The 27,940-nt window shown below is 36.6% G+C and overlaps 1 protein-coding gene across 2 annotated transcripts; it reads right to left on the bottom strand.

Annotated features, from left to right (window-relative positions):
• Positions 1-38: 38 nt before the first annotated feature.
• On the bottom strand, positions 39-26,141 carry IQUB (IQ motif and ubiquitin domain containing). 2 transcript variants are annotated; one of them, XM_075024991.1, is made up of 12 exons: positions 26,133-26,141; positions 24,456-24,915; positions 23,039-23,200; positions 22,758-22,933; positions 22,352-22,507; positions 19,952-20,162; positions 15,760-15,935; positions 10,615-10,785; positions 8,994-9,170; positions 7,127-7,375; positions 3,088-3,273; positions 39-846 (listed from the first exon to the last, which is right to left on the bottom strand). In XM_075024991.1, the coding sequence occupies exons 2-12, from the start codon at positions 24,910-24,912 to the stop codon at positions 679-681; spliced, it is 2,289 nt and encodes a 762-aa protein (XP_074881092.1). In that variant the 5' UTR covers positions 24,913-24,915; positions 26,133-26,141; the 3' UTR covers positions 39-678. The 2 variants fall into 2 exon arrangements, with proteins under 2 accessions (XP_074881092.1, XP_074881091.1); XM_075024990.1 differs by lacking the exon at positions 26,133-26,141 and adding an exon at positions 25,251-25,390 and having other exon boundaries at positions 24,456-24,946.
• Positions 26,142-27,940: the final 1,799 nt, after the last annotated feature.

Here is a 27,940-nt window from a genome sequence, read left to right as displayed (position 1 = left end):
GAATTGACTTCTACTTTAAATATCACAAGCTCCTCAAAAAATAAAAATGTTCCAAACAGTCTGCATTGTGTATTTCAAATTATAAGTCTGATTTACAATAATTTCAAGATCTTGGATACAATAATTACATGCTGGCAGTTCCACTATGACCATCAAGATGAGCTATAAAAAGTAAGGTTATTCTTTTGCACAAATGTTTGCAAGGCAAAGCAGCTATACTTGGAAGGGCATATCAATTCTGTTGTTCTGTAGGAATTTAGGGTTTGAGGGGTTTTCTGCCTTATATGCTTAAGAAGAGAGAAATAAATTTAATACTGTGTTTATAGTATTATTTTTCTAATTAAGAGGTGACAAAGAATAAGCTAAATTCCCCCAACAAGAATATTACACTACGGACAGAATGTTCCAAGCAACACAGGCATACACAGAAAGACAGTCATTGCTCTATAAATTTAGAATTTACAAAGCTCATCAACATTTTACTTTTTCAATAATGAGGTTACAAAACATGAAATGCAGTTATATTGACTGGTCAAGATCAAATTATTTTATCCTCAGAAGTTTATTTTGATCCGTGTAATACAATTAAGGTATTGATGAAAAGGTAACATTTCTTTAAAACCAAGGAAATTGTGTTAATCAATAATTCAGTTAACTTCAGTTAACTTCGCCTAAGAGTTATGTTTTTGTACCAGTAGGAATAGGTGTAGCTATTAAAAATTCATTTGCACTAGCCTGATTGTCACTCCTATGCAAAAATGATGTCATCGCTGGAATCTGAGCAAAGTAGTTTTTTGCCCGGATATGCTTATGTTTTATTCTGTGAATAAATGCCGCTTCATAAGCCTGAAAGGAAAAAAAATCCAAATACCATTAAATACAATTAAAATTTCTAGCAATCTACATGTTGCTTCATATTTTAGGCAGTATAAATAGTGACCCTTCAATAAACTAAGACAGACAATTTATTTGTATGTGACACATAATGAAATATTTTGTAGTTCTATACTGCTACCTTATGGCCCAATAGTGAAAATTACTAACCACTCCTTGTGAAATATTAGTCACCTTTTAAAAACAGAAAAACTTTGAGCATTTTTTTATCCATTCAAGATAAAACTTATTTCTTTTCAGGTAAGAACATTAGTACTTATCTCTGAAAATTAAAAAAGGCAATGCTTAAATATCAACATTTGCAAGCTGATGACTATAGGAAATTTCCTCAATATGAATCAGAGTGATTATTTACCAAAAATCATGGAAGCAAGCATTTTGCAGCATTTTAATCAGCTTTTGCATTCAGCGGTGACATTTTCCTAAACTTCTAGTGATTAGTAGTAGTTCAGATGATGCAATAAATAACCAGAATATTTAGTTTAAAAAACCCTTTGCTATCACTATAGTTATCGTTATGAATAATTGCTATTAAAGAAAGTGCTTGAGAGGCCTTTTTTTGTTTCAGTGAATCAGAAACAATGATTCAACTTACAACATTCTAGTTTTGCCTTATTTTCCTTATTTCAAACACTTTTTTTTTTTTTTTTTTGAAACAGCTTTGGCCATTACCAGTGGAGAAAGGTGATGTCTTACTATAGCTGGTCCACATCTATTTTTGTAGCAAGAGCTAAGTGAAAACACCTTATGATTTTTATGTAGGCTTGCATACCTTACCTGTTGCTCTTCTAGCCTAACACCCACCTCCACTGAAGCTCTGGACCTAATCAAGTTAATGGCATCTCTTTGGCTGTGACATCCAGAAGTTAAACCAGGTAAGTGCATAATCAGAATCTTTGCCTGCCATAATGCTAGTAACAGAAATTTATGGATGCAGAGAAGCATTACTAGATTCAGACTGCCTGAACAGCCTTGTTGACTCAAAGTGAGACAGAGAAGTCAATAAAGGGATTTTCAGCTTGAAATTGATTTTACCTTTTAAAGCTAATGCTCACATAAACATGTGTCTGCTTGAAGACACAAGTTTGGCACACACACAAAAAATAGCATAGATGGCAGAATTTCCTTTACCTTTAGAATTCCCTGACTGATATATTTCGTCCCCAAAGCAAATAATTCATTAAGAGAGCAATTCATTTGCTCTGTCGGTTTAGTTACCACATACTCTTAAGACTTCCAAAAAGAAGGGCAATGCATAACAGCTGAATTTGCATTTGTGATGCACACATACTGTGTTAGAAATTGAATTAAGACCACCCTGAACAAAAGAACACTACACAACAATGACCTCAGATCACTACTTACATAAATCAATAACCTAGAGGTGAAAGGCTTAATAAACCATCACTAATTGCAGGACAAACGCAGTTCACAGGACTCTCTTGTGCCTTAGAAAACTAAATATTCTACCATATGATGTCCAGTGGAGTGAGATATTTACCAGACTACCATGTTTAGATATAGAATTTGGGGGGAGTGGTGTAAAAATAGTTTCAATGACTTCTTTAACAAATTCTTAAGTTTTTTTTAACTCAGAACAGCAATTATGTTTTTATTGCTTAATTGCAAACTATAAGATTACATTGTCAGAGGTACTTAAATGACATCTATGTAAGAAAGTAAATTGAGATAAATTTTATTATGACAAATGGTTAAGTTCTAGGCAAAGAGCCATTCCGTTATTTGATGAGAAAATTATAAGGCCAGAAACTAATGAGGCCAAAGCACGTACAAGAGCACAGGCACAAAATTGTCATAGTATTTATGGTTAGTCTTTAGTATGTTTTTCATCCAGGCCAGCTCTTGTCTGATCTCAGCTGAGGGAAGAGCATAGGCATGGCACTGGTGTCAGGTGGCAGCATGGATGAGGCCACTTAGCTTCTTGCATTTTGGGAGGGAGAATCAGGGCAAGACAGAGTTCAGGTGCATGGATGTGAGTTGTACATGCCAACTGCCCTCTGGAGTAATGCCTGTTTTATTTAATAGTACAGATGCAATCATTTAAATAGTCACAATGGGCCAATTTAAACATGGATGAGCGTAAGGACTAAATTTGGCCAAACATCAGTAGTCACAGGATTCTATTAAAACAGAACATAAATATTGCAAAAAATTAAGCCCATCAAGTTTTACCTTCTGAAGGTTACACAGCTTAAGATGTGCAACTGCCTCATCTTTAGTGAGGAGAATAGTGTTCCACGGAGACCACTCATGCTGCTTATCCCATCTGACCATAACCAAATCATAGAGGTCACTGCAGGCACTGAGAGCTGACTGACAGCCCCATATGTTCTCTATCATATACTGCAGATCTTGATGCTGAAACAGAAAACAGAGTTAAGCAGGAAGAAGCATGTTTCATTTTATAACAAAAACATTGTAACTGTACAAGAATCCAAACAAAGCTTTGAGTAAAAAATTTTTCTGTGCGTATGTCATATAATCACTTTGTTAAAAAAACATCTAGACGTACACGTCTTCCTTTAGCATGGTGTGGCAATTATTAACTGCATTTTTCTTGTATCATCTCTAAAATATTATATTCTTACTTTGATTGTCTCTGCCAATGGCAATTCATATCTTCTGTTGACATCCTAAGTTATTGCTTAACTGCTCTTATAAAGTGTCTTAAATCTCATGTCTTTTCTCATATAGAATGCTTAAGCCTGTTCAGACCTTTTTGGTTAATAACAATAATCCACCTCTGTCATTACTGAGATGACTTCCCCATTTCATTCTTGGATTCAGAATTAATGTTATTCGATAAATGAGTTATTACACTACTAAATTACTTAAAGTTTAGATATAATCAGAATAATCTGGCCTGGAAAATTTGGGAAATTAGGACAAGAAAAACTCCCACCTGTGACAGACCCCAAATCACTGCCTGCTTTGCTTTCTTCCCCTCACTCTGCTGTTGACAAATGGAGAGTTTATTGTGCTCATGATAGAGTTGCTTATTGTACCAAATGAGATTATAAGATCAGGTAGCTATGCTGAAGGTCTGTTTGTAAAGGTTCTCTAGTACAGAAAGGCCTTTAAATGTATTTTTAACATATATCTAAGGTTAATTTATGTCAATCTTAATTTGTTTAATTTATTACTAGCCATCTGAAATCACTACTAAATCTTGATAAACACAGCCCTTGAATGAAAGAAAAAAAATAATTGGGACAGCAGTTACCACTGGACTTTGGCAAGTTTTTCTGTCACTCTCCATTAATTCTTCTCTGTATTAGTCATGGAAAATTATTAGATTTTTATCTACAGGAGTCTGTAAACAACAGACTTTTAAATAGGTTTTCCTCCAAGCTAGCCCTTTGAAGAAGACTCATCCCCTAAAAAGAAATCTTGGCTTAATTAATTAAATAATGGTGTTTACATGTTACTTATTAAATTCCTGACAAAGGATGAATGAAACTATACCAACACAGTGCTCTAGTGAAATGTAGCCTCATGTATTCTCATTTATCTTGTTTCCAAAATCCAGGAGCCGATGTAAATTCTTGCCAGGGAAAATGTTAGATAAAAGCTGGGCTTAGAACCTCCACTGGTAAAAAAACCCTGTGCCTACTGATTCCAAGAACATAGAACTGGTCCTACATCATCATCCTACAGGACCTCCTTTATTAGGTTTCACTAATTAGCTTCTGTTTTCAGTATTTCCTCCTTTTCACAAAATTTCAGATAACTTCTGTATCTTCTTCTTAGACGCCTGAAATTTCCAGGCAGACATATTAGCAAGTAGTACTATTTTTGTGCTAAGCCACACATCTCAAAAGTTACCAGAACTTACAAAAACCTATACTGAGGCATATAAGGATCCATGTAAAACAGATCCATAATTTGACTCTTCCTTTTTCCTGGACTACAATTTTTTTCCTGCCTGAAAAATAGGCAAAAGCTTGTTCTATGTTAAAACTTCTCAGGTTATGGGGAAGAGTTTGATTTAGGAGACTTCTTCTGCACTTTCTAAAGGTAGGCATGCATTTTGCTGTGAAATTTTACAGTTAATTAATTTCAAATTATGCTCCCCTCCCCCCATTTGTTCTGTGCTGAAAAGAAACAAAAATAGCCTTCAAGTACTGTCATTTGACAATTTGGGAGCAAGTATCACTGAATGCTCAGCAGGTAAGATTGGAAAACATGGGTAGGCAGCAAAATGATAAAGGAGTTAAGTGTATTTGTAACTTCAAATGAATACAACATTGCCATTGGGATGTTGCTTATCAAGGAAAATAAAAGCCATTGTATGTACCATTGATTCTAAGGAGCATGGCATAGTTAAACCCTCTGAAAGAATAAAAGGCAGCCTCAGGACTTGACATATTTGCTGAACTAGTTCATTTTGATATGAAAAAGGTCTTCAGCTGCAGTAAGCAGAACTTACTGGAGCTACCATAACTGTCACCAACTGCTTTTTGCCTTTTAAACCTTAGCAGCATTCATATAGGTGATCAATCCAAACACAGAATCAGTATGCAAGAGATCTGAAGAAAAATCTTTTATCTTATCACAAAGGTCTTGCACCTGTCCACAGACAACACAATCAGAGCCAGTAACAGTACTGCACTGGGCAATGAATGAAGCTGTCATAGCTGCTGCAAAAGACTTTTGGTTGCGCCCAAGTCATTTCTAGATGCCTTAGAGCTGTTTTCTAGATTTAAGTCCAGAAGGGGACAGGCGGTTGTTGGGAGGGGAAGGGAATAAAAGCAAGTAGCTCAGAAAAAATTTAATAATTTAAGGAAACGTTAGGAAAAAAACCCAAGGTAATTAGTGATTTAATATACAAACCTCTTTTGTTCAGATATTTACAACTCCAAAGAAAAGAAGTTAATTTGGATGAAAATGACACAATATCTAGAGATGTTGCAGTGGTACAACTACAAACAGAATGGCAAATGAGGGCTTTTGGTGTTAGCAGTTAAGAAGCAGTCGTGTTTCAGTGCATCAATGGCCACCAGCCACCACAAGTGATGTGATGTGAGAGAGGTCCAAAAGATTTTGGAGGATGTTTACATATTAAGATAAACTAAGTTAGACACAAACAAAAAAATTTTCAGCTTAAGTGAAAACCAATATGGACGAACAACATCTACAAAATCCAAGCTCTTCAATAATATTTCTTAACACAGCTATGATAATTAAAGAATCCCAGTCTTCCTTTTGGCAGCAGCTATTGCCAAAGTGCTAAACCACAGCATGGCTTGTTTTGGTAGCAGTGGGATACTGATGACTGGCTTTTGTTTGCTTGGTTGCTGTTTCAGACATACTGAAAATACAGTTCAAAAACTATTCTATTAATGTTGATGCTGTAGGGATTTTTATTACTAAATCTCAGAAAGTTTAAATAGATCTCAGCTGTTCAATATTTTCAATAGATAACACTTTGCAGTTACCTCCGATTTAAAACTTTCCCAGTGAATATTTGATGTCAAATTCTTTTGTTGACAAAATAAGTAATAACAACTAAAAGAGAGAATTTGCTGAAGACAGAGGGAAGAAGTTCTTTGAACTGAGTTGTTCTAGTAATGATTATTAAGAAACATTAACTACTTAGTAATATTGCAGAAGATTACAGATGATTACAGATGATGGTAAAAAATTTAGCAAATTAAAATATTTAGTGAATCTCTCTCCTAATAAATGCAAAACACTAAAATTTCCAACTATACAGATATTCTACTGACATAGAACAGAAATGTCAAAACCTTAGCTCCTTCATTTTTTTTCCTTCTGAGAATACAAAACAATTTAGTTTTATTACTAAAACAGTCCAAATAATGGGGCTTAAAATGTTTTACTAACATTATGTTTTGAACAATATTATAGTCACAAAAACATTATTGTTACTTTACAGATGATGTTAAGCAACAGGACGGCCGTAGCAGAACCAGAAGAAGAATCTGGATCATCTGATTCTTTGACCTGTCAACTAGACTTCTGCCTTCTTTTAATGTATAGCTTGTAACCGCTTTTGAAAGTACAGCTTTATATCAAGAGCTTAAGTGCTTCTTCATTACGGTATGGAACATCCTGTACCACAGGAAGAAGTTTTTGTAGCTTTTAGCCTATTTATTGCTCAATCTGTCAATGACATACACATAATAAAAGAAAAATTATAGCCAAAGCCACTGGTTTCCATTGTTAGCGATGCTCTTTCAGATAGTACCTGAACTAAGAAAACAATTTTAGCATCATCCTGATAATCAGTTTCAGACTTTATGAGATTTTCTAGTATGAGTTTGTATTTCAAGAATCCTTCTCGTCGCCGAGCCTCATTATCAAGCTTGCAACACAAGCGACACCTGCCAATGGTGCGGGAATTAGCAGGAACAGGAAACTCAGTAGACGATAAGTGATTTCCGCAACTATGACAGAAGTTAACATTTTTATAAAGCTTTAAGGGATCTGGTGGAACCTAAAAGATTTAAAAAAAAAAAAAAAGTTAATTTACCACAAAATATCTTTGTGTTACTTGTGTGTCACCCTAACTCTGTCGGAATACATTTTATGTACATTCATGCAAGTATTCTAATATGTAAAAGCTAGTAATTTTTATTTTAATATATGTAATAGGGTTTTTGGGTTTTTTAAAATAGAAGACCAAAAGCCATTGTACTTTCTTACTGTACTTGTTAAAATCAGTTATATAAATCAGTCAATTCATTCTTAAGCTATATGAAGATACTAGACATTATGCTCCAGTGCTCTTACTGGCACTTCTATGTATGCAGATGGTCAGCCATTCTGGAAAGATGACAAACACAGAGAAAACAAACTAATTCTTCTGCATTTAATTTTCCATATAGAATCTACCCTTTATGTCAAAGATAAAACCCTGAGATTATGGGCATATTAATATTTTGGCATAAGAATATAAAATCATCAGAGCCACATGTCCGAAAAACAATATAGGGGAAGATCATAAACTAAACTTGCTAATGACCTCCTCATCCTCATACTGCTTCATGGGTTCTGGAAAGAATATAATGTACTCTGTGCAGAAGGTCCAAGTCTGTAATTGGGTGGTTTGAGCAGTCTGATAATCCAGCTACTTATTGCAGTCACCTGCCTTTTTTGAAAGTACCCTGAGGATTTGGTCACTTTGTCTGTTGATGAACTGCCATCTTTTTTATGGTCTACAGAAGGTTACAAGATTCAAATAAAAATATAGGTTCAATTCATCCTTCAACTCGAGGTACAGTTAACCAAAAGCTACAGAAGACAAATATCTCCCACCTCCAGTCTCTGCTATGACATATCTAGGTAACCCTGTTCATTAACCTAGTGTAAAATAACTGTTAGATAGTTCTAAATCTGACCAACATTTACTGACAGATTCTCTACTCCTGAGATACCATCAACCACTGTAATAGAAATCCTGTTCTGACAGATGCAGAATATACATGTTGCTGCCTAAAGGAGCAACATATGATAGTGAATCATATTTTTAACTGTAATCTGTGGTCAGAAAAGAAAAACAATCACACATCACAGACAAAAGTCTACCACTTTTTCCACTTCCTAGATGTATCTTCTTCTCGTGAAGTAGCAACTGGTTGTACAACAGAAGCTCATAGCGGCTCTTGCTTAGGTGCAAGCTCCTTAGACATCACATGGCAATGTTTTTCCTTTCTGGACGCATGGGATGCTGCCCCTTGTCCAGTGGAAAAAAGATAATTGCTCTTCCTATTGGTTCCCCATTTGCTATTACATTTTACTGTTACCATCCCATAAGATCTACTATTCATAATTCTCAGATTTTTTATTTCATACATAGAGTTCCTGGGCACTCTGGTGCTACCAGCCACTTGTCAGGTTCTTAGATCCATGTCTATGCCCCATACTTCCTATATGAATATATAAGCTTATTTGTGTGAAGCCTGTGTACTTGCTACATTTTACTTCTTGAGGAACTCCTCCAGCAATTCTACAGCAAAATGTAAAATAAAAAAGTTTTCATTGTTTTCCATTCCCCTTCTCCACCATCCTTATTTTGATGGCCACTATGTCAGACCGCAAAATAGGAATAATACCTTAAGTATCTTAGCAACTTCAGGGTTAAATTTTGGAGTTTTAATATACTGAAGAAATAATGTACAAATTCTTTTCCTCAGTCCTTCTAAGTTGCATTCTTTCACCTCTCTCGACATAAGATCAGCTTCCCTGTCAATTAATTCCAGTATTTCCTGTGTCAATTTACATTCATGTTCCTGAAAGAAAACACAAAGAAAAAGGAAAACAAGCTCCACAACAATAAGAAAGCAAACAAACAAAATAATTCTAATGCAGATATGAAAGCAAACTATGGATTCTATGCCAATCATCATTCGTACCTCTCTGTATGTTCACCTAAGAACATGTTCATAGAAGAACCCCTTAGTGTCTTAGGAAAACAACCTCCAAGAAAACTAATGTAAAGAACTACAAAACTGAGAATGCTTACAGATTCTGCTTTAAGGGGCCTGTATATACACCAGAGCTGTGAGGAACTGTAAACCTGGAGGCATTAAAAAAAATGCTACACAGAGACACATAACACATGCAAGATTTTCAGTCTCCAAAAGCCCCAAGAAATACCTCCCTAAGAAGCTTCCTTTGGCTATATGATAGGAGGTGTAATGTATATACACAGTAGATAGTTAAACAAAAAACAAACCAAAACAAAAAAACCCACAAAAAAAAACAAACAAAAAACCCACTACACAAAAGCCATGGAGGACTTAATGAGTATGTTTGTAAATTAGTCATTTCAATATTTCAAATGCTAAGCAGGAGATTCTCCAGAGAGAGATAAGAGGTGAATGAGATCAAAGTTTTCTCACCTAAAATAGAGTGTTAATTTACAGAAATTCTAGAATTTGTTCACTATAGCAATACTGACTTGTATTAAGATGGGCAGGAGTTCATAAGCCAGCAGTGCTCCCAATGCTATACTGGCTTTAGATCAAATTCTGGTACTACCAAAGCAAACAGCAAACAGGAAGCAGCATTCTATTCTAGTTTGATGCCAACAGCATCATCCTGAAAGTACCTTGAAACTTGTATTAGTCTTTTTGTACATGAATAAAGAAATAAATAAAACAAACATTAAAGACTAAAAGAAATGCAACCAGCTTCTAATTCACTGGGAACACTGACAGCAGCGGTGGGGGTGGGGAGCGAGGGGCAAAGGAAAAAGAAAAAAAGGAAAAAAAAAATCAGTATTTGCCACCCACAAAACTGGTAATCCAAACCAACAGAGAGGTAAGGTTCTAAACAGACGTTCCAAAGAACTGAGGAAAACAATATGGTAGTAGCCACTTACATCTCTGCCATGGTTTTCATCAAGTTGTTATAAATATTAAGCTAAACTTTGTACTAAAATTGTATTATCTATTAATGTACAAAAAAAGTCTAAAACCATGGGGCTGAAATTCTAACAAAACTTGAAGAAAAATGTGCACATCACAAAGGGAAATATGAATTTAGAGTCTATCTAGAATGTAAATTACACTCTCATGCCAGGTGGCACACTAAGCTTTCTCTTGCTGCCAGCTGATCATCCTGGCACCTGTCTGCCAGAAGCAGCATTGCTTATGTGTCAACATAATTAAGTGACTGTATCGTTGGGAAGTACAGCTTCAAGCTAAACATAAATAGAAAAATAAAACATACCTTCACTGTACGTCTAAGCGTTAAGAGCACATCTATTCTCTCATCTTTTGGGATGTCATTCATGCTAATGCTGCGGTAGATTTCAAATAGTTCTCTGGCACGGAGCGTGTACTGTGTATCCATTTCAGTGACTTTTCCATCATACGCTTTCCATCTCTTAGGTTGTGCACACTTCAAAAACAATTTGTATAACTCTGAGCTATTATAATCTGATCATCAGCTGAACAAGTGCATTATGTTACATCAAGTTTCACCAGAGTAAATACGAACTTAACATTAATGCTTGAGTAATACAAAAGGCTAATTCTATTGTCGATATTTATACAGTACCTTTTCCACCAGAGCAAGTATTCAATTACACACTTTGTTTAAAGTTGCAGGTCATAAAAATTTTGACTTACAGTATATTAAAAGTAAATAATATTCTCCTACAGGGATATGCTCTACTTCTTTAAAGCAAATTTACTGACAGTGCTGTTAGAATTCATTTGCTCTGTATCTCGTCTTGCAGTCATAAATCCCTCTAAACTATCAGTAAAAATCAATGGGACTGTTGACTGTGTATAGATTGCAAATTTAAGGTCTCAGAGACTACTGCAGTACAAAACATCTCCAGGGAACTGTTCTATTTATGCCAGCTATACAGATGGATAGAAGGCATAGACTTTGTTAAAGCTGACTAAGGCAAAGTATGAGTCTACAGCTTATCGGATACTTGACCTAGCTTCTTGTTTGCTAACAACCACATACCATACGCCTACTACTTCAGTTGTCTCTTTGCATATCTTTAACTTCTGTAGACAGAGAGAAGTTACACGGTGTCAGCTGTCCCACTCAATTTGAAAAGTCCAACCATCCTCCTCTTCCAAGACCACTGGTTTTGGTTGCAGACCACACTGTTACATAGGGAGGGAGGTATTTAAATCCAATAGGAAGATAGTATTCAAACCCCTCTCCCCGTCGTTACCTAACTCCACTCCCTTTCCTTAATTGGGACAGCTATTTGGAACCTCATTCTATGTATTAATTATTCTCTTTCACTGTATTTGGAACTTGAGCATTCACAAACACTTGTGAACTTCACTTTGCAGTCTCAGTTCAAGTTAAGTACAGCAACACTCCATGCAACATTCACAAGCCTAGTACTTTTCTGGATATGACCCCAGCATTGACATAATCATTATTTTGACCAAATACACAGTCTTGCTATGGTGATAAGTCATAAAAATACCACAAATATTAGACAGTTAGAACAGATATGATTAGTCACCACCACAACCAAAATACAGCCTTCCTCGCTTTTAAATAAAAAAATTATAAGGTTAGGTAAGAAAAAGAAAGAAAATAATTGAAAAAAGGATTTAACACTGAATAACTGACATTTAATTACAATATCAGTGGGGGTGGAACTCTAATTAAAGTAGGTATTGTTAATCAGAGGTCACAATTCAGAGACAAACCTGATTAAGAAATGCAATAGCAAAACCAGACATTAGTAAAAAAATAAAACTCTTAATTCCTTAGTGAAATCTCTGAACTTCTGCAAAACTAGAAAGAGGCGATTTTCTCTGTCATAAAAAGGGAGCATTCTACTGTAACTTCATCACTTTGTTTCACTATCTTTGTACAGCACTAGAAATTCTAAAAAAAAAAAAACCAAAACCCAACCAAACAAACAACAAAACCCCAAACTGAGCAAACAACAAAAAAAACCCCACCAACTTAGAAGCTACATCATGCTGTAACTCCTTTGTATAGTAGGCTGGCAAAAATCACTGGTTTCCACAGAATAGTTAATTCAGTACCTACATTTGATTCTCTTGAATGAAATCACTAAGACAGAAAGGTCATTTGCTTATGCTAGGGAGAGTCAAAGGGCAGAGTTTACCCTAGGAAATGGTTATAAAAAAATAGGTTCTTCTGATAAATTTGCAACAATCCATATATGAATTAGCAGTCTTGGTATTCCACTCTGCAAATGACCCTTAACACAGACCAACTATATTATGGAAACATCTAAATTATTCAAAGCAAGGCATCATATCTGTAACTTCTGCAGTTTTTCTTACTACCTCATCATAACTATTATATAAAATAAAGTAATTTAAAAAGAAAGAAATTATGCAGCTTTTTACTAAAAAAAACCAAAAACCACCCCCCCCCAAAAAAAAACCAAACCAAAAAACCCAAACAAAAAAAACCCACAAAAAACCCCAACCAAAAACCAGAGGTCTCATCAATATGAAGATTTCCAGCATTTCAGAAAGAATCACAAGCTCTCGGATTTCAAGACTGTTTTCATGTATTCAAGATTGATGCGAGAAAACTAAAACTTTTTTCTGCCAGCTTTTTCTTGCCTTTTAGTCTGCTGGCAGTGCTGCAGAATTTACAATAATCCTGTTATCTGTATTACTTCAGAGAGCAAGACTACTATAACTGCACTCTGCTGCCAATGCATGAAAGCAGAAAAAAAGCACCTGAGGAGAGAAACACACCACCACAGACACAGAGAGAAAAAGGTAAGAAAAGTAAAATAAAAAAAAATAAATTAAAAAAAATCCATAGGATGGGTGCAGAAATAGAACAAAGCATGAAAGATATGAACTGATAGTTCATATTTACACAAATTCCTTTTAAGAAAATATGATTGCTCTATAAAAGCTTAATCAAGTACTTCCTCTTCAAAATACACATGCTGAAGAAGAATGAGCTCAGTGTAAAAAAGAATGCCCTAGAATGTAGTGCATACATAACCAGCAGCAACCACTGTAAAAGCACACATGCATGAGGAGGTACATGCTTAAAGTAGCAAAGGGAACGAAGGTTTACATGGAGAAACAAGTTTCATATCACATTGGCTACTGCAGCAAAGTGAAATGCCTACAGTCTTCAGATGTGAAAGGTGTTATTTCAACTTTAACTGGCAAGTGTCCAGATTAACATTATCAGCTCAAAGTTCAACAAATAACTGAGTAATCTATAAGCTAGCACTCCAACAATAAATTTCATACTACTGTTTAAAGTGTTTAAATTGCACTGTTACAGTCATAACAAACCATCCATTTAATTTTGAGATTTCCAAAATTATTTTATTTTATTTTTTAAGAAATGCAGAAATTGTTACTTTCTTTACTTCTGAGTTAGGCTGCTATCCATGTCAACAGTTTAGAAAAACACTACAGCTGACATGATAAAAGAACATGAAAAGAAAAAGTTGCAGTAGTTCAGAAGCTCACTAGATTTTCAAATTAAAAAGAAACCAGGCTCTTCAATGAAAACATAATTTATACATTTGAAAAATGAATAAATAAATTAGTAGTAAGTGCTTCAGAAACATGTCCACTGTTTGGAAAGAGAGAGCATCTCTTGTCTCTCGTGTGTCTCCTAAATCTCCAAACATCAATTGTCACTAAGAATTCTGGTACTGAAGAACATTTTGCTTCTGATTCCTAGATGTAAGAAAACTGTACAACTTGTGAGAATATATACTGGAAGTAATCTATCTACGGTAGGACATTGGAAAGCAATCTTTAAAGGAAAAATAGAGACTCAGTTAAGAGAGAAATAGATTTGCTTCAACTGTTCAAGGCTTCTTTTTCTGAGAAGATAACAGAATAGATTGTAAATAGTAGAAGCAAACATTTAACATAGAAATGATTCAAGGTTTTGATATCATTCCTAAATATTTAGTTTTCTGGGTTTTTGCACTCTTGAAAGCAGTAACAGAGAATACAATCACTTCACAGCAATAAACTTGGTAACAGTTCCACCAACTTTTCAGATGAGTGATTTGTTCATAATGAATAAAGGTAATGGATTTTATCAGTAAGTAATAAAAAGAATGAAAAAAAAGTCTCTTTTGGACACAACTGACATTTTTACTTTTGAGCACTAAAAAGTCAAAAAAAAAAGATAGTACCCCCCCCCATTTCCATTGCAGTATTTCTTTTCATAATTATGTCACATACTATGAAAACAGCCAGAAAATAAAATATGGTTTTTTCTGAGGGGATGGATTGCTGGGACATCTACCTAAAAAGGGCACTTTTTTTGTATTTTACATTAAGGTGCCATTGAATCTAATGCCATTCTAAATCATCTTTGTGTATGAATGAATTCTCATCTTTGTTTTATAGATGAAAGCCTGAAGTATATTGTGTAAAATTCCATCCCCAAGATTATACAAGAATAAAATCTCAAGTTAAAGTTCTAACACAACTGAAACTAGGAATTAATAACCAAGTTCAATATAAGATTCAGTCAAAGCTCTTCCGTGTTTCTATCCTGAACATGAAAACAGAATAAATGCTTTCTTTAAAGACAGATATATGACGACCAGAGGCCTGTGCTCAATGGGGGAAAAAAATGATGAATCTGGTTCCTGAAGGAATGTTTCCGAGAGAAGGAAAAAAAAAAAAAAATCAATTAATCTATTCTGCAGGCTTAAAATTTAATTTTGCAAATACTTGCTTAAATGTTTATATTTACGTTTAAATGCAACAGCAAACATTTCACTAGAGAACAATGAACAGAATATATCAGAGGGAAAATCACTTAGTCGTTAGTGTTGATTAGTGAAACTGAGTATTTTTGAAAAAGAAGCTAATAGGTAGATTTTTAAAGTTTCAAAAACAGATTAGGAAAGAGCATAGTTTCATGCATGAATTCCTACATCACTGTAATGCACCATACAAAATGTAGAATGATATACAATATCCTGATGCTTTATAACCTCAAATTAACCATTCTGAATTGTTAGAATTTGAGCCTTTAATGCTGTTAACAGCGCCATCAGAATCATGTTCTTTATGCAGAATAGTTACATAATTCAAAATTAATCCACTCAGTGCTATTTTTTTATATTATATATACACATCTGAGATTTACCATAGACACAGGTAGTTAACAGTCTTAATGATGCACTGTTAGTCCTTCAATCGGTGACAGAGCTAGGAAATTCTCAGCTTGGAAAAAGAAATTTACTGAGTTGTATTGACACAAACAACTAGATAATTTGGATATTTATAACATTAGCATTCATGTGTTAAAGCTATAAAAGTTACTTTTGGCAGGTAGTTTGCAGATGTCTTTTCTGTTCCCATACTTCAGTATTCTTTATGTTCAGCCTACAATTACATCACTGACCTTATGCAGAAATTGCAGTATTGCTTTTTGTTGATTCTCCTCATCTGCACTTAGTTTGTGTCTCCCAATGGAAGCAATCAGCTGTGCCTCTTGTTCCAGAAGACCACAAAATGCTGCCTTTCTTTCAGCTCCAGTAAGAGTTCTGTTAATCCGTTCGGTCTCCTCCTGCCTCCATACTACAGATACAAATATTTTGTGTATTTTTTACAAGATGTTTTCCAGTGAAACTTCTACTTTCATATTTAAGAAATAACATAATTAATTTTCAATATTCATTAAAAGCCAGTTTCTATGTTAAGGAACTGATTGTTATGCATATTTTCAATACATGCAAAATGGCCCAGGAATGTAAATTATACAGATGTTCTGCGAGAGTAAGTGTGCGTACATCAATTCCAAACTGCCAAACTCAAAGATGGGTTAGGATAAAATGGAGCTCTATGTGAGAAAAAGAATTTAGTTCCTGTGGAAACATGTGATAAAATCATTTCTTCACAATTTTGCATCTAAAATAACTGTTTAAGGCTCAAACAGCTCCAAAAGGTATGAGCAATAGGAAATTTTTAAACAATTGCTCATCAAAGTCACAAGAAAAGAAACCATGGAGATCTTCCCAACAGATTAAGGACAGCATCTTACTGTGGTACCACTAGTACTCAGTGCTGAGAACATTACTGCTTCTCCCTGCATAAATGAGTAAAACCTAAAGAAGCTTGAAGTCCTCCAAAACTGAGCTAAAACTTGACTGACAGTCACATTTAGCACTCCGGGTCTTACACTGGATATTTGAGTGGTATCATCTTTTGCCATCTAAGGCAGCTGGATGCACATTAATAATTAGACAGTCATTGCTTTACTCTCCTTTTCCTCTTCTACATCAGAACAGTGGAAGTGGTATGCAAACCACGAGATAATAATGACAGTAGCACGTGAACCAGTACACACTGTATAAGAATCTGGCCTTCTGACTCTTTAGAGACAAATCACCTAACCACAGGTATCAGCTGCACTTGTAAGTTAGACTACTTAACGACAGAAATGTGCAGATGTATACACATATGTCTTTCTCATGGTTTACTTAGTAGTACTCATTTTTTTACTATAAGTGCTGATACACAGACCATATGCCCTTACAGAAATCTGTTAGTAAAATCAAACTGTGTTTACTGAATAGCGTTTTCCTTTGCATACATTGTAACAATTCTTGGCTTTTCTGAAGAGTCTGTTCCATTTCAAATACATCTGGAGTTTTGTAGGGAATGTTATATGATCCAACACTTCAACATTCCTGAATAGTATCTCTAAGTGTTGTTATTGTTCCAGAACAGTTATGCAAAAGCAAAACCCAACATAAAGAAAACAACCCAATAAGTGATGCACACTTACTGAAAAAACCTAAAACATCACATATCAGGTAAGATTAGAGGCAGGAGGAGGGAAAGAAGGAAGGTTTATTTTCTGCCTGTGGCTTGCTTATCTACAATACCTTATGTTTTCCATTTTAAAATATTTCAATTCATTTTCTTAAGGCTCTCCAAGCTTTCGTATTAATATGACACTGTCTGAAAAGTTCTGAGTATCCAAAGACATATTTTTAAATAAAGCCATTTCAGCAATCAAAAGCACTGTATAGAATTAATTTACATGAAGCTTTATATGCCTGAAGGGGGCAGCAACTTCAAAGGTAGAGCTAATAAATACAGTAAGTAACTTCATACTTACATAAAATGAAGATCTCAGTTATCATCAATACTCACCTCCTGATTCACTATATACATTTAATCAAGTTAAAAACATTCCTCTTAGATTATCTGTTCTAAAGAGATGTTATTCACTATAATTTTGATTCCAGTTTTTATAAAATGAAATGTAGCTCATGCTTTTTAAATAAATAATCAATGTCTCTATATGCAGACACACTGCATATATAGATACATCTCATTTGCACCATACAGTCAACAGGCAAGTTTTTGTACCAACAGGAATGGCTTGTACTGGCTGACCCTGTAATAGTATCCCCCTGTCGTGATCAGCAGCAGTAACCTTCACAGATCTCTAGAGGACAATAGTCTCATTCTATTACTGTCACAATGATTTAGCTTGTGTAGACTGTTGACACTATAAGAATGTAAAAGTAGTTTCAGATGCAGGTAGAAAAAAAAAAACTTCCTAGAACCACTAAGCTCTATTAAAATAAAGAGCATGACCGCAAGTCTCCATGTAGAGAAGCAACTAGTCAACATGGGTAAACAAAAACAAACCAAAAAGATTGATGCCAGACCACTATTTTTAGCAAAATGTTAAAAAGACATTTCAAATACTGGAGTTTGTTCTGTTCCAGTTTTGAAGTGGCACATATTTTTTTCAGGTTGCCTAGATATTAAATTCCTCAACATGCAAAGCTGAAAGGTTTATTATTTATAAGTCCAATGACACTAAATTAAGCAAAAGAGACACTTATATAACCATAAATTTTAAATCTAAAAATACTGGGAATATCAACACTCATTCACAACTTTAACCCAGCTTTGTTGGTTCTGTTGCAAATAAGACTCATCACACTTTAAAAAAAAAAAAAAAAAGGCGGATCATACATTTGATAGCACATTAGCTAGGAAGCAGTTTTTTAAAGAAAATATTGGAGAAAGTCAGATGCCAAATAGTAGCACTTGCCATAAGTGGAGAGGAAAAAAAATTATTATTTAAGTACCTTGGCTTTTAATTACCTTTAAAAGGGTTTGATTCTTATGAAGTGAAAAGCTAACTACGAAGAAAAAGGGCAGCAGGAGAAACTACCCCTAACAAACAACAAATCTCATGAAGACACCATTCCCAAAATTCTAAAGTTTAAGAACAGTAATAATTTTTATATTTGTCACAAACAATAATATTTGTAAGTCATTTATACACTCAAAGCGATTTGTTCAATGTCACACAAAGTATTAAAAGATTAGTGTATAACCTGGGAATTCTTGAATCATGACCCTAAGCTCTATGAATAACACAAGCCACCAAATTTACGCTCAGTTTACCATGGAAGAAATAGCTAGGATGGCTTAAGGTAGGTCAGGTGGCTTTGTAACAAAGCAGGTAATCCACTAGGCCGGTTCTGCTATAGGGACGGTAATGTCCTAAGTGCTGAAGACTTATACCATAAGCAAACACTGTAGCCTTAGATAACATGTGAGTTGTTACAAGTCACAATGCAAGCATCTTGCTTAAAAGGAAACATTTTAAAAAGAACTCTTGCAGTTTCATTATAGCTGGTAGGAGTCCACTGCTTTCTATTTTTTTTTTATTTTCCAAAAGGACATAAGCTAGGTTTTTTGTTACATTTGCAACATTATTCTCCTGTAAGTTATGTCAATTACCTGCAGTATTCACCTTATTTTTCCAGGAAAGTTTAGAAGTGCTTGCCCATATTAGACACCATCCATTCCAACAGGAAAAAAAAAGTCTTTCAGGATGCCCTCTAGGACTCCTAACCGAGTTTTTACATTTTGACCACACAGTTTTGTGAAACATAGAATAAATTAGAAAGGAGAAAAAGCACAAGGAGAAGAAGACTAGGACAAAAGGAATAACTTCAGTCATATATTGTAAAATCCTGGGTAAAATTTTAATCCATTATAAAAAATGTCTATATTAAATGATGAATGATGGATCTTAATAGTAATTTCTTCACGGTAATATTTTCAGCATCCTAAATGTAAAGTAAAAAGATTAAAGTAACTCTGATCCAAAACCAACAGTTCCCATTCCTCTGGCTGACCTTAACTTCAGAGATTAATGAAAAAAAAAACCAACCAACCAAACAAAACTGCCAAATAGCGTTATTCTACAAGCTGAATATTTCCTAAAAAGGTGTGCTGGTTTTGGCTGGGATAGAGTTAATTTTCTTCACAGCAGCTAGTATGGGGCTATGTTTTAGATTGGTGCTGGAAACAGTGTTGATAACATAGGTATGTTTTAGTTACTGCTAAACAGTGCTTACACAGTGTCAAGGCCTTTTCTGCTTCTAGAAATATATGAAAGTCAAATAATTATTTCAAAATGAAAGAAACTCCACTGTAAGTCAAAAAAAATCAAGGAAGTCTCTATAGAAATATGTCAAAACCAGAAGAGTTTGTTTTAAACAAACTGTATGTACTCTTTTGCTGATTTAAGAGTATCCCTTTAAGAAAAAACTTACATTCTAAAGCATGGTACAGCAGCTCAAAGTCATCTTTTGTTTTAGGGTTCAGTCTTCGTTCGTGCTCCTTTCTCACTTTTTCTTCTTTCTCTTTTTTTCTCCGTAACTCTTCTTGTGCCTCCCATGCTAGCCTTAACCTCTTTCCTTCCCTCAGATTCTGTACTACATTTATAGCATGCCAACGACGGAAATATGTCTGTAATACTATTACCTATATGTGACACAATACCAAAGAATCATGAATTTAAAACAATATAGCATAGTATTTTTTTCTTAACTGTTATTTTTTCTAGCTACTTAACTACATTTTATAAGATCTGTCTTGTACTCAAATTAATTTAAATGTTACAAAAACAGTCACGTACTATTAGTCTAAACAATAGTATGCTTACTTATTTAGGTAACTGCAGAAGTTTAATCAATGAGTACAGTAGAGAAACTAGGTTCGAATAATCAAGTTGAAGTATAAACTGCAATTACAAAATCTATTTTTCAAATCCCGCCTTAAGAAAATGCCTTTTGCCATGTATTGAGGTTTTTTATTCCTTTCTCTTCAGCTTTGTGGGCAAAAGTCCTCATTTTACTATCCATTTACGTTTGTCTAAATTCCCAGTATAGACACTATATTTTCAAAGTTTCTTTTAAATTACTAAGTAAAAAAATCAACACACATACACACAGAATCAACTGCACTTTATTGGTAAGCAAATAATGAAAGTGAGATTACCAATGCTGTTATAACAGAACTTAAAAAAAAAAAAAAAATCAAAAATCCACCTTCCAAAGCTGAGGCCATTAAATACTAGGGAAATGTCCATATAAGCTAAGGGAGCACAATGCACAAGCCTGAGCTTCTGCCAGCTGAGTTAGCACTTGCACCACAAGCAGTTTAGCCAGGTCAATACCATGAGCTAATTAGCATTGTTCAGCGTTGAAGGCTATCAAGCACAAAACCACACTAATACAGTTATACTGTCTCTAGATATATCTTAACCTAACATTTCTCTTGAATACTTCTTCAGTTAGTATTTCAGTATGGAAATACAGTGCACTGTGTGAATCCATCAGCTTGAACTAACACCAAACTTACGTTTCTCTACTGTGCATTATATATTACCTACAGATACACTACAGATTTCAGTAAGTGGCAGTAATGATCAGAGTAAAATATACTAGCAGTCCTGAGGAAACAGCCACCTGTTTGGGTTCCACTTCTACAATATGCTTATTGCTGTCAGCTGATAATACCCAAATAAGAAGTTCTTACAGACAACTTCTACCCAGAAGATTTCAAAGCATCTTGCCAACCATGTCAATACAATTATCCTACTTGGACACGTGGGGAACTAACTGTTTCTCAATTTAGTTAGATTCAGACTGTCTATTTTAAGCAATCAAATTAATAACTCCACCATTTACAAAACAGTGCCCCGCCTAACATGATGTTAGGTATACTTAAGTTAGGCGTGCAGTCACTGAATAAGTGGTTTTCAAAAAGCAATTTGGAATGCCTAAATGGCATCCTCTGCACGATGACTAAACAGAATCTGTCATCAGAAATGCCTGCATGAGGCAACTCAGCGCACCAAAAAACTCCACAGGCCCATTGCATGTGTTTGAACAGCCAGGATCTACCTTAATGTCAAAGCAGGAACTTGAACACAATCCAAAACAGAACAGTATGCCAAAGGTAACCCGTCAGGTCTGTTAAAACAAATAAACAAACGCGAAAACCACAAAAACCATAAGCTGAATGCAGGTCTCTTAAATCCTAACCCAATACTCTATCCATTGGAGACCATACATTAAGCACGTAGAATCACAAAATCATAGAATAGTTTGGGTGGAAAGGACCTTTAAGGGTCACCTAGTCCAAGCCCCCTGCAGTGAGCAGGGACATCTTTCACTAGATCAGGTTGCTCAGAGCCCTCTCCAACCTGACCTTGAATGTTTCCAGGGATGGGGCACCTATCACCTCTCTGGGCAACCCGTGCCAGTGTTCCACTACCCTCAGCATAAAAAATTTCTTCCTTATATCTAGTCCATAGCTTTGTCCTTCTAGAGAGATCAAAAGAATGCCATATGGACAAGCCTATTTTAATCCTTAAGGCTCTACATGGAAACTTAGGTGCCACTGTAAAACAGAAACCAATAAAATCACAATTCTTAATATTTAAGAAACCACAAGGTCTCCAATGTCATTAAAAACACCAATATCATAAATGAGCAGACACACGCTTCCCCCATATCTGAAAGATTACAAAATGTGAAGATTAAGCAGACATTTTGCAGTTGACTGTTAAAGTCACTCTTTGAACACCCTGAACACTCATTAAATATTCCAAAAACCTTCATAATACTTTGCTTTACAGATACAGTTTCAAACAGATGAGGACTTACTGCTTCAAGTCTACGTTTATGGTATTCTTCCGCTGTAAGATACTTCCCAGGACTTATTAGTTTGTCAATCATGTTTGAGACATACAGGCCAATTTTAGTCATCTGTGTCGATGTTGTATTTTTTGTTTGTTGTAGCTTATTTTTTTCAAAAACCGTCTGGGGAAAAAAATGCATGTCAGATTATAACAAAATATACAGGGATTTTTTTCCTCATTACAGTAAGTGGCAAAATTAGCTATTTATAACAAAAAAATCAAAAGACTAACGATATTCACCCACTAAGCACTTCCAATTGCACACTTAGTTCTCATCTACCTCCTCCTATTTCCTATTGGAAATAATCGTATCAACATTCTATTCTGTTTGGCAAAAACAACATTCTAAAAAGACACTACAAAGTCATTACCTGTGTTCCCCTACAAAATAACTGAATTCCTTTGTCAGGTTGTTTTTTGGGTATGGTTTGCGATCCTGCATTATGAAATTCCACTCCTGTTATCCTGTTCTTAAATCCACCCAGAAATGGTTTATGATAGGCAGGTCTTTCAATTTTTACAACTACATCTTGGAATGAATCAGAATCTGTTAAAATGGAAGTTCCAAGATAGAAGTATTGTTTCTTTTAGTAACAGATTGAGATTAGAGCACAATTATATATATTGATACACATTTTAAAACAGCATTTACCTGTTTGTACTCTGACAGTTATGACATCAGGCATGTGGTAATCCTGTTGAACTGCTTTCCCAGGAAAATGTTCCTGATCGAGACATAACTTCTCAGACTGGATAGTTTCATCAAAGTTAGCCCTAGTCCTCCTAAGAGCTTCATCATCCTCAATCATGCTTCCTAAAAATAAAACCAAAATTAATTCCTGATTCATCTTGGAACTAGATGATCTTTAAGGTCCCTTCCAACCTAAACCATCCTATAATTCTATGATTCTATGATTCTCAAAACAAATAAATAAAATAACTCAAGTTTACCCTGAGATAATTTTATTGAAACACTGCAACACAGAATAATCATAGATTTTTGAGCTCTAAAGACAGTCTACTTGAAAGCTAAAACAGTATTATCATACACTTTTTAAAGAGATATCCACTGTAATATTGTCACTACATGTCATTCACACTACAATTTTTAAAAAGTTACAATAAAATAAACATTTTATTTGCAAATGCATAATTTTACATCAAAGTTACCCATTTATACAGTGAACATTTATTGAAAAATATTACCTAAACCTGCTCCAATTTAGACCTGATCTAAGCATATAACAGCTGAATCACTCTTGTCTTTCACATAATACGTGACGTGGGGTTTATTCAAAGACTACATTCTGAACCAGCTCTACTTAACTTGAACCTCCAGAAATTAGTTCCTTTTGATTTAGAGATAGGAGTCTGTCTGGCTTTAGTACAGTGCCCTTCCTAGGAAGCGATTGCCAGCTACTCAGCATGAGAGCACCTGAATGCAGTCAGCCAAGAGGAAAGCTGTCCGCAGATCCATGCTCCAAACGGTCACTTACCGTGCTCGCCTGCTGAATGGGATGTGCTACCTTCTGCTCTGAAGACCTAAGAAAATGGGGCACTGAGCTGGGAAGAGGGAGTAACACAGGACATCCAGAATGGAGAGGATCAAGCACAGGAAATGATGGAGTGTTTCGGGGACTGCAGGAGAAAGGCATGCATAACGAAAGGGTGGCAGGTAAGTTACAGGGGAATCTAAGAGACACAAAGTAGTAAGGTGATTGCTATGTTCTAGTCTAACTGGTAGTAACCCATGTACTCATGTGAATTATGCACTGCTGTTTTTCAAATGCATGTACAAAGCACATGTACATACTCAATGCACATTTGTGGAAATGAAGATCACTAAAAATGCCATGTTAGTCTGTAAATTGCTACTACAACTTGAGATAAAGAATACATTCCTCAGCTTTTCAAGCATGTTTTATATGAGAATTTTAAAAGCCACTTCAAGACCAAAAACCAGCAAACATGAACAGCATGAGGGTGTGGGGGGTGCAAGAAGCCATAATCAAGTTGAAGAAAAAACCTCTTTAAAGCCTTAATGTACAACATTTTAGTAACTTCTTTACCTGTTACTGTCCCACTTGCCACATTCTCTGACAGTACTGAGTTTTGAGATGTTTGTTCTTCCCTTTCTGAATTTCTTAATTCAAGTGAAGTAGAATAATTCTCATTGGTAACAGATGTGCTCTCAGGTGATGCACTGAATGGGACATCTGGCTCAAATACATCTTGCTCATTATTTCCAATCACTTCTTGATTGCCTACTCCTTCGCTGGGTAATTGCCACTGTGCTAAACTTGACTGCTCCTGTTCCTTCAGAGCTGACTGCTCCAGAGAAGACTGCTGCTCGCAGCCCTCCTCTGACTGTGCAGTGCCTGTAGCTTCTGAAAGCAGAGGCTTCTCTGCTGGGTCCGCGTTCTTGGCCTCTCCGACGGCTCTTCTTTCTGAGGATGCAGATGGCTGCTCTGCACCTGACCCTTCCTCTGTAACAACTCCAAAGCAACTGTCCGATGTATCTTCCATTTCCTAAAGTATGGGTTGCACGTTTTTAACTTTTCTGCAAGAATAAGCATAGTATCTATTTAAAATGGCATGCTAGCGCACTTCTACTACCAAACATATGGGTGACTTAATATCCTGAAAAGCTTTTTCTGTATCTATTCCCAAAGAGCCTATTTAGAGTAGCATGAGGTCTTTGCTTCCACCCAACGCAAAAGACTTAACATTTTCTCACGGGTGTTTAACAAACACAATACTCCATAGCACTGCCAGCAGGTGCTCAGCATAATTCTTTCTTTACATACACCTGTGTATGTCTGTAACAAGACTTTACAGAGCAGTGTGACCCAGGGTCAGCACACCTTTAAGGTTTTCCGCGCTGCCGCTGAAATGACGTGGGCCGGAAGAGGCCGAATCCCATATTCACGAAAAAACCTCAAAGCCCCAGACAAAGAGGAAGAAGCAGCCGGCAGGAGCCAGGCGAACCGCCCGTCCCCTACGCAGCGCCCCTCTGGGCGGCCGCCGCCACACCGGGGCCGTTGGGCCGCCACGCGCTCCCTGAGGCCCGCCCGGCCCCCGGCACGTGACGGCGGGCGGCGCGCAGGCACCACCCACCGGGCCCGGCCGGGCCGGGCCTCCCGCCGCGCCGCCCGGGGACAGCGGCCCTTGGCACCGGGGGCCGGAGGGCTGCGGCCGCGGTTCGGAGCAGGGCTGGGGCTCCTCCGCCCCGCCCAACACCCCCCGCCCCGGCCCCGGCTCCGTTACTTTCCCCCACGGCTCCCGTGCCGGGCTCGGCGGCGTGTGGCGGTAGCTATAGCAACCGGGACTGGGCGGCGCCTCGCGAGCCCAGGGCCGCAGGGCGGGGAGGGCCGGGCTCCCGCGAGCATGCGCACTGGGAGGAGGGGCTGTCCGGCCGGCCGGGGCGCCGGGCCCCTCACAGCCTGGCCTGCCTGCGGGCCCCGCCGCCGTACGCGGCCCGGGGACGAGGAAGGCCACAAAGAGGGGAAAGCGGAGGCGGTGTGAAAGGACGAGGGCCGAGACCTCCCCGGCTCCATTTTGGCCCACCGCGCTTAACGGGAGCGCCGCCGCGGCACCTGCAGCAACCCGTGCTCGCTGCCTCCGCTGCTGCCTTGCCCGGCCTCGCGTCGGCTGGTAACGAGGCCTGGGCCCCACGCAGTGTCGGCACAGCGGCAACGGCCACGTCCCGTGCAGTCATCCACAGCAAGGTGAAGATCAGCTCTTACCGGTTTACAGTGGCGTTAATGTAGGAAAATGGCATTTTTCCTTTCAGTTCATACCGTAGATAGTAGCGGGAATTGTGCCAATACCCAAACCCATTCCCTGGATTTTAGGAAGAGCTGGTCTGTTGGAGTTGTGAAGGGCTGTTTATAACCCTGGCCGTAAAGACCATCACTTGGGAGCTGTGAGTCAGCCCATGTCTATGCGGTGCGTTCAGCCCGGCAGCGGTGTTCTCCCCTGGAAGGTCTGCAGTTCTGGTGTGTGGACTGAGGCTCTCGAGTGGAGATGAAGACACTAACACCAGAATTAAAAGTGTGTGAAACTGAATTTCCTGGTGTTCAATGTGTGATTTCTGAGACCGCTCTTGCAAGTGTTTCAGCACACTGCGGGAAAACATACTACACTCACTTCAGGTGAAATAGACAGCTCTGTGTCACAACTATAGGAGAATCCTGAAAAAAAGTTGTATTTCAGCAGGCATTGAAATCGTATCTGTACTCGATAACAGTATGCTATGATCACTGTTAACTTGTTTCACAGACATTGTCAGGCATTTGAACACGGGCCTGCTTCCCATCAAAAGGACAGAAATTTCCCGTTACTACCTTTAATGCTATTTTGTTCTAAAACCTGGATTGAACTTGAACTCAGGGTAGAACAGGATCAGCAGTAACTCTATAGAAAGATACTACGTCATTTTATGTCACCTTGTCACTAATATATAGTCAACTTGATTAAACATTCAAACTCAAGTTTGCAAGATAATTTTTTATTTTCTAATGAAATAGCATATATGCTGTAAATAAAAAAAAAAACCAGCTTTCACTCCTCTCCCTTTGAACACAATCAGAAATTGAGATTAAAATGGTGTCCTGTTCAGAACACAGCCATTCCAAATAGGTTCAGCAGCACTGACAGCATGTTAGGAATAACAAAAACCTCAGTACTGCTGCTACCTGACAATCTGAAAGTTGTTTTTCTGGTTTAACAAGCTCTGTCTCTATTGGGTCTCATCCTTGCAGACAGGGCGATTTTCACTCATATAATGACTTCAGACAACCTCGAAGTGTTTTAAACATCTAAAGTTTGTTAACTCTAAGGCTCGCAGTGATTTACCTTACCATAGCACTGCAGATAATGATAAAATCTTTTGCATCATCCTGTATTTCCAACATAGCCAATGGAGAAAAATAAAGCAAAATCATTACAGCCAGTCTCCAAATTATGCCTTGCTAGCATATTCGTCTTAAAATAAATTATTTGCAACATAGTACTCCTAATATAGATTCTCTCTTGCCTGTAAAATATGTGTACTGTTTTGTTGCTACAGAGTGGATTTAAATATCAGATATATGGTTACAGAGTTAATAGCAACGTAAAAATTAGTTTCTCTTCTTGGCAAAGATGTATTTTTAAATTCACCAGGAACAACGATGACGTGAACTACACAACACTGTACAGAAGGCATACACCCCTACATCTCAAAAGAGCAATCCATTTTCTTTCCTCCCTTTGTTCTCAATAACTGCTATTTAAAGTTGATGCTACAACATAATATTAATTAGTTTAGTAATCTTGTGTAGCACAAATGATTAATTTATGCTAAACAAAATAATGAAAATAAATCATAACACATTCTGAGAATTTGATAAAAAGCTCAGAAAGCTGAAAAATCCTTATTAATGATTACTAAAGTTGGCTTCAGTAGAACCTTTTTGAGACTCAAGTTAATTGATTTCTAAATTAAAGCATTTGTGAAGGCTAATCCAGTGTTCTGGATAAAAGATTTAGAAAATGATCCTATTTTGAGTCA

The sequence above is a fragment of the Buteo buteo genome, chromosome 4, assembly GCF_964188355.1.
Source record: "Buteo buteo chromosome 4, bButBut1.hap1.1, whole genome shotgun sequence".
Taxonomy (NCBI): domain Eukaryota; kingdom Metazoa; phylum Chordata; class Aves; order Accipitriformes; family Accipitridae; genus Buteo; species Buteo buteo.
The sequence above is the reverse complement of the archived record's forward strand: the minus strand, read 5'-3'. Positions and strand labels throughout refer to the sequence as shown.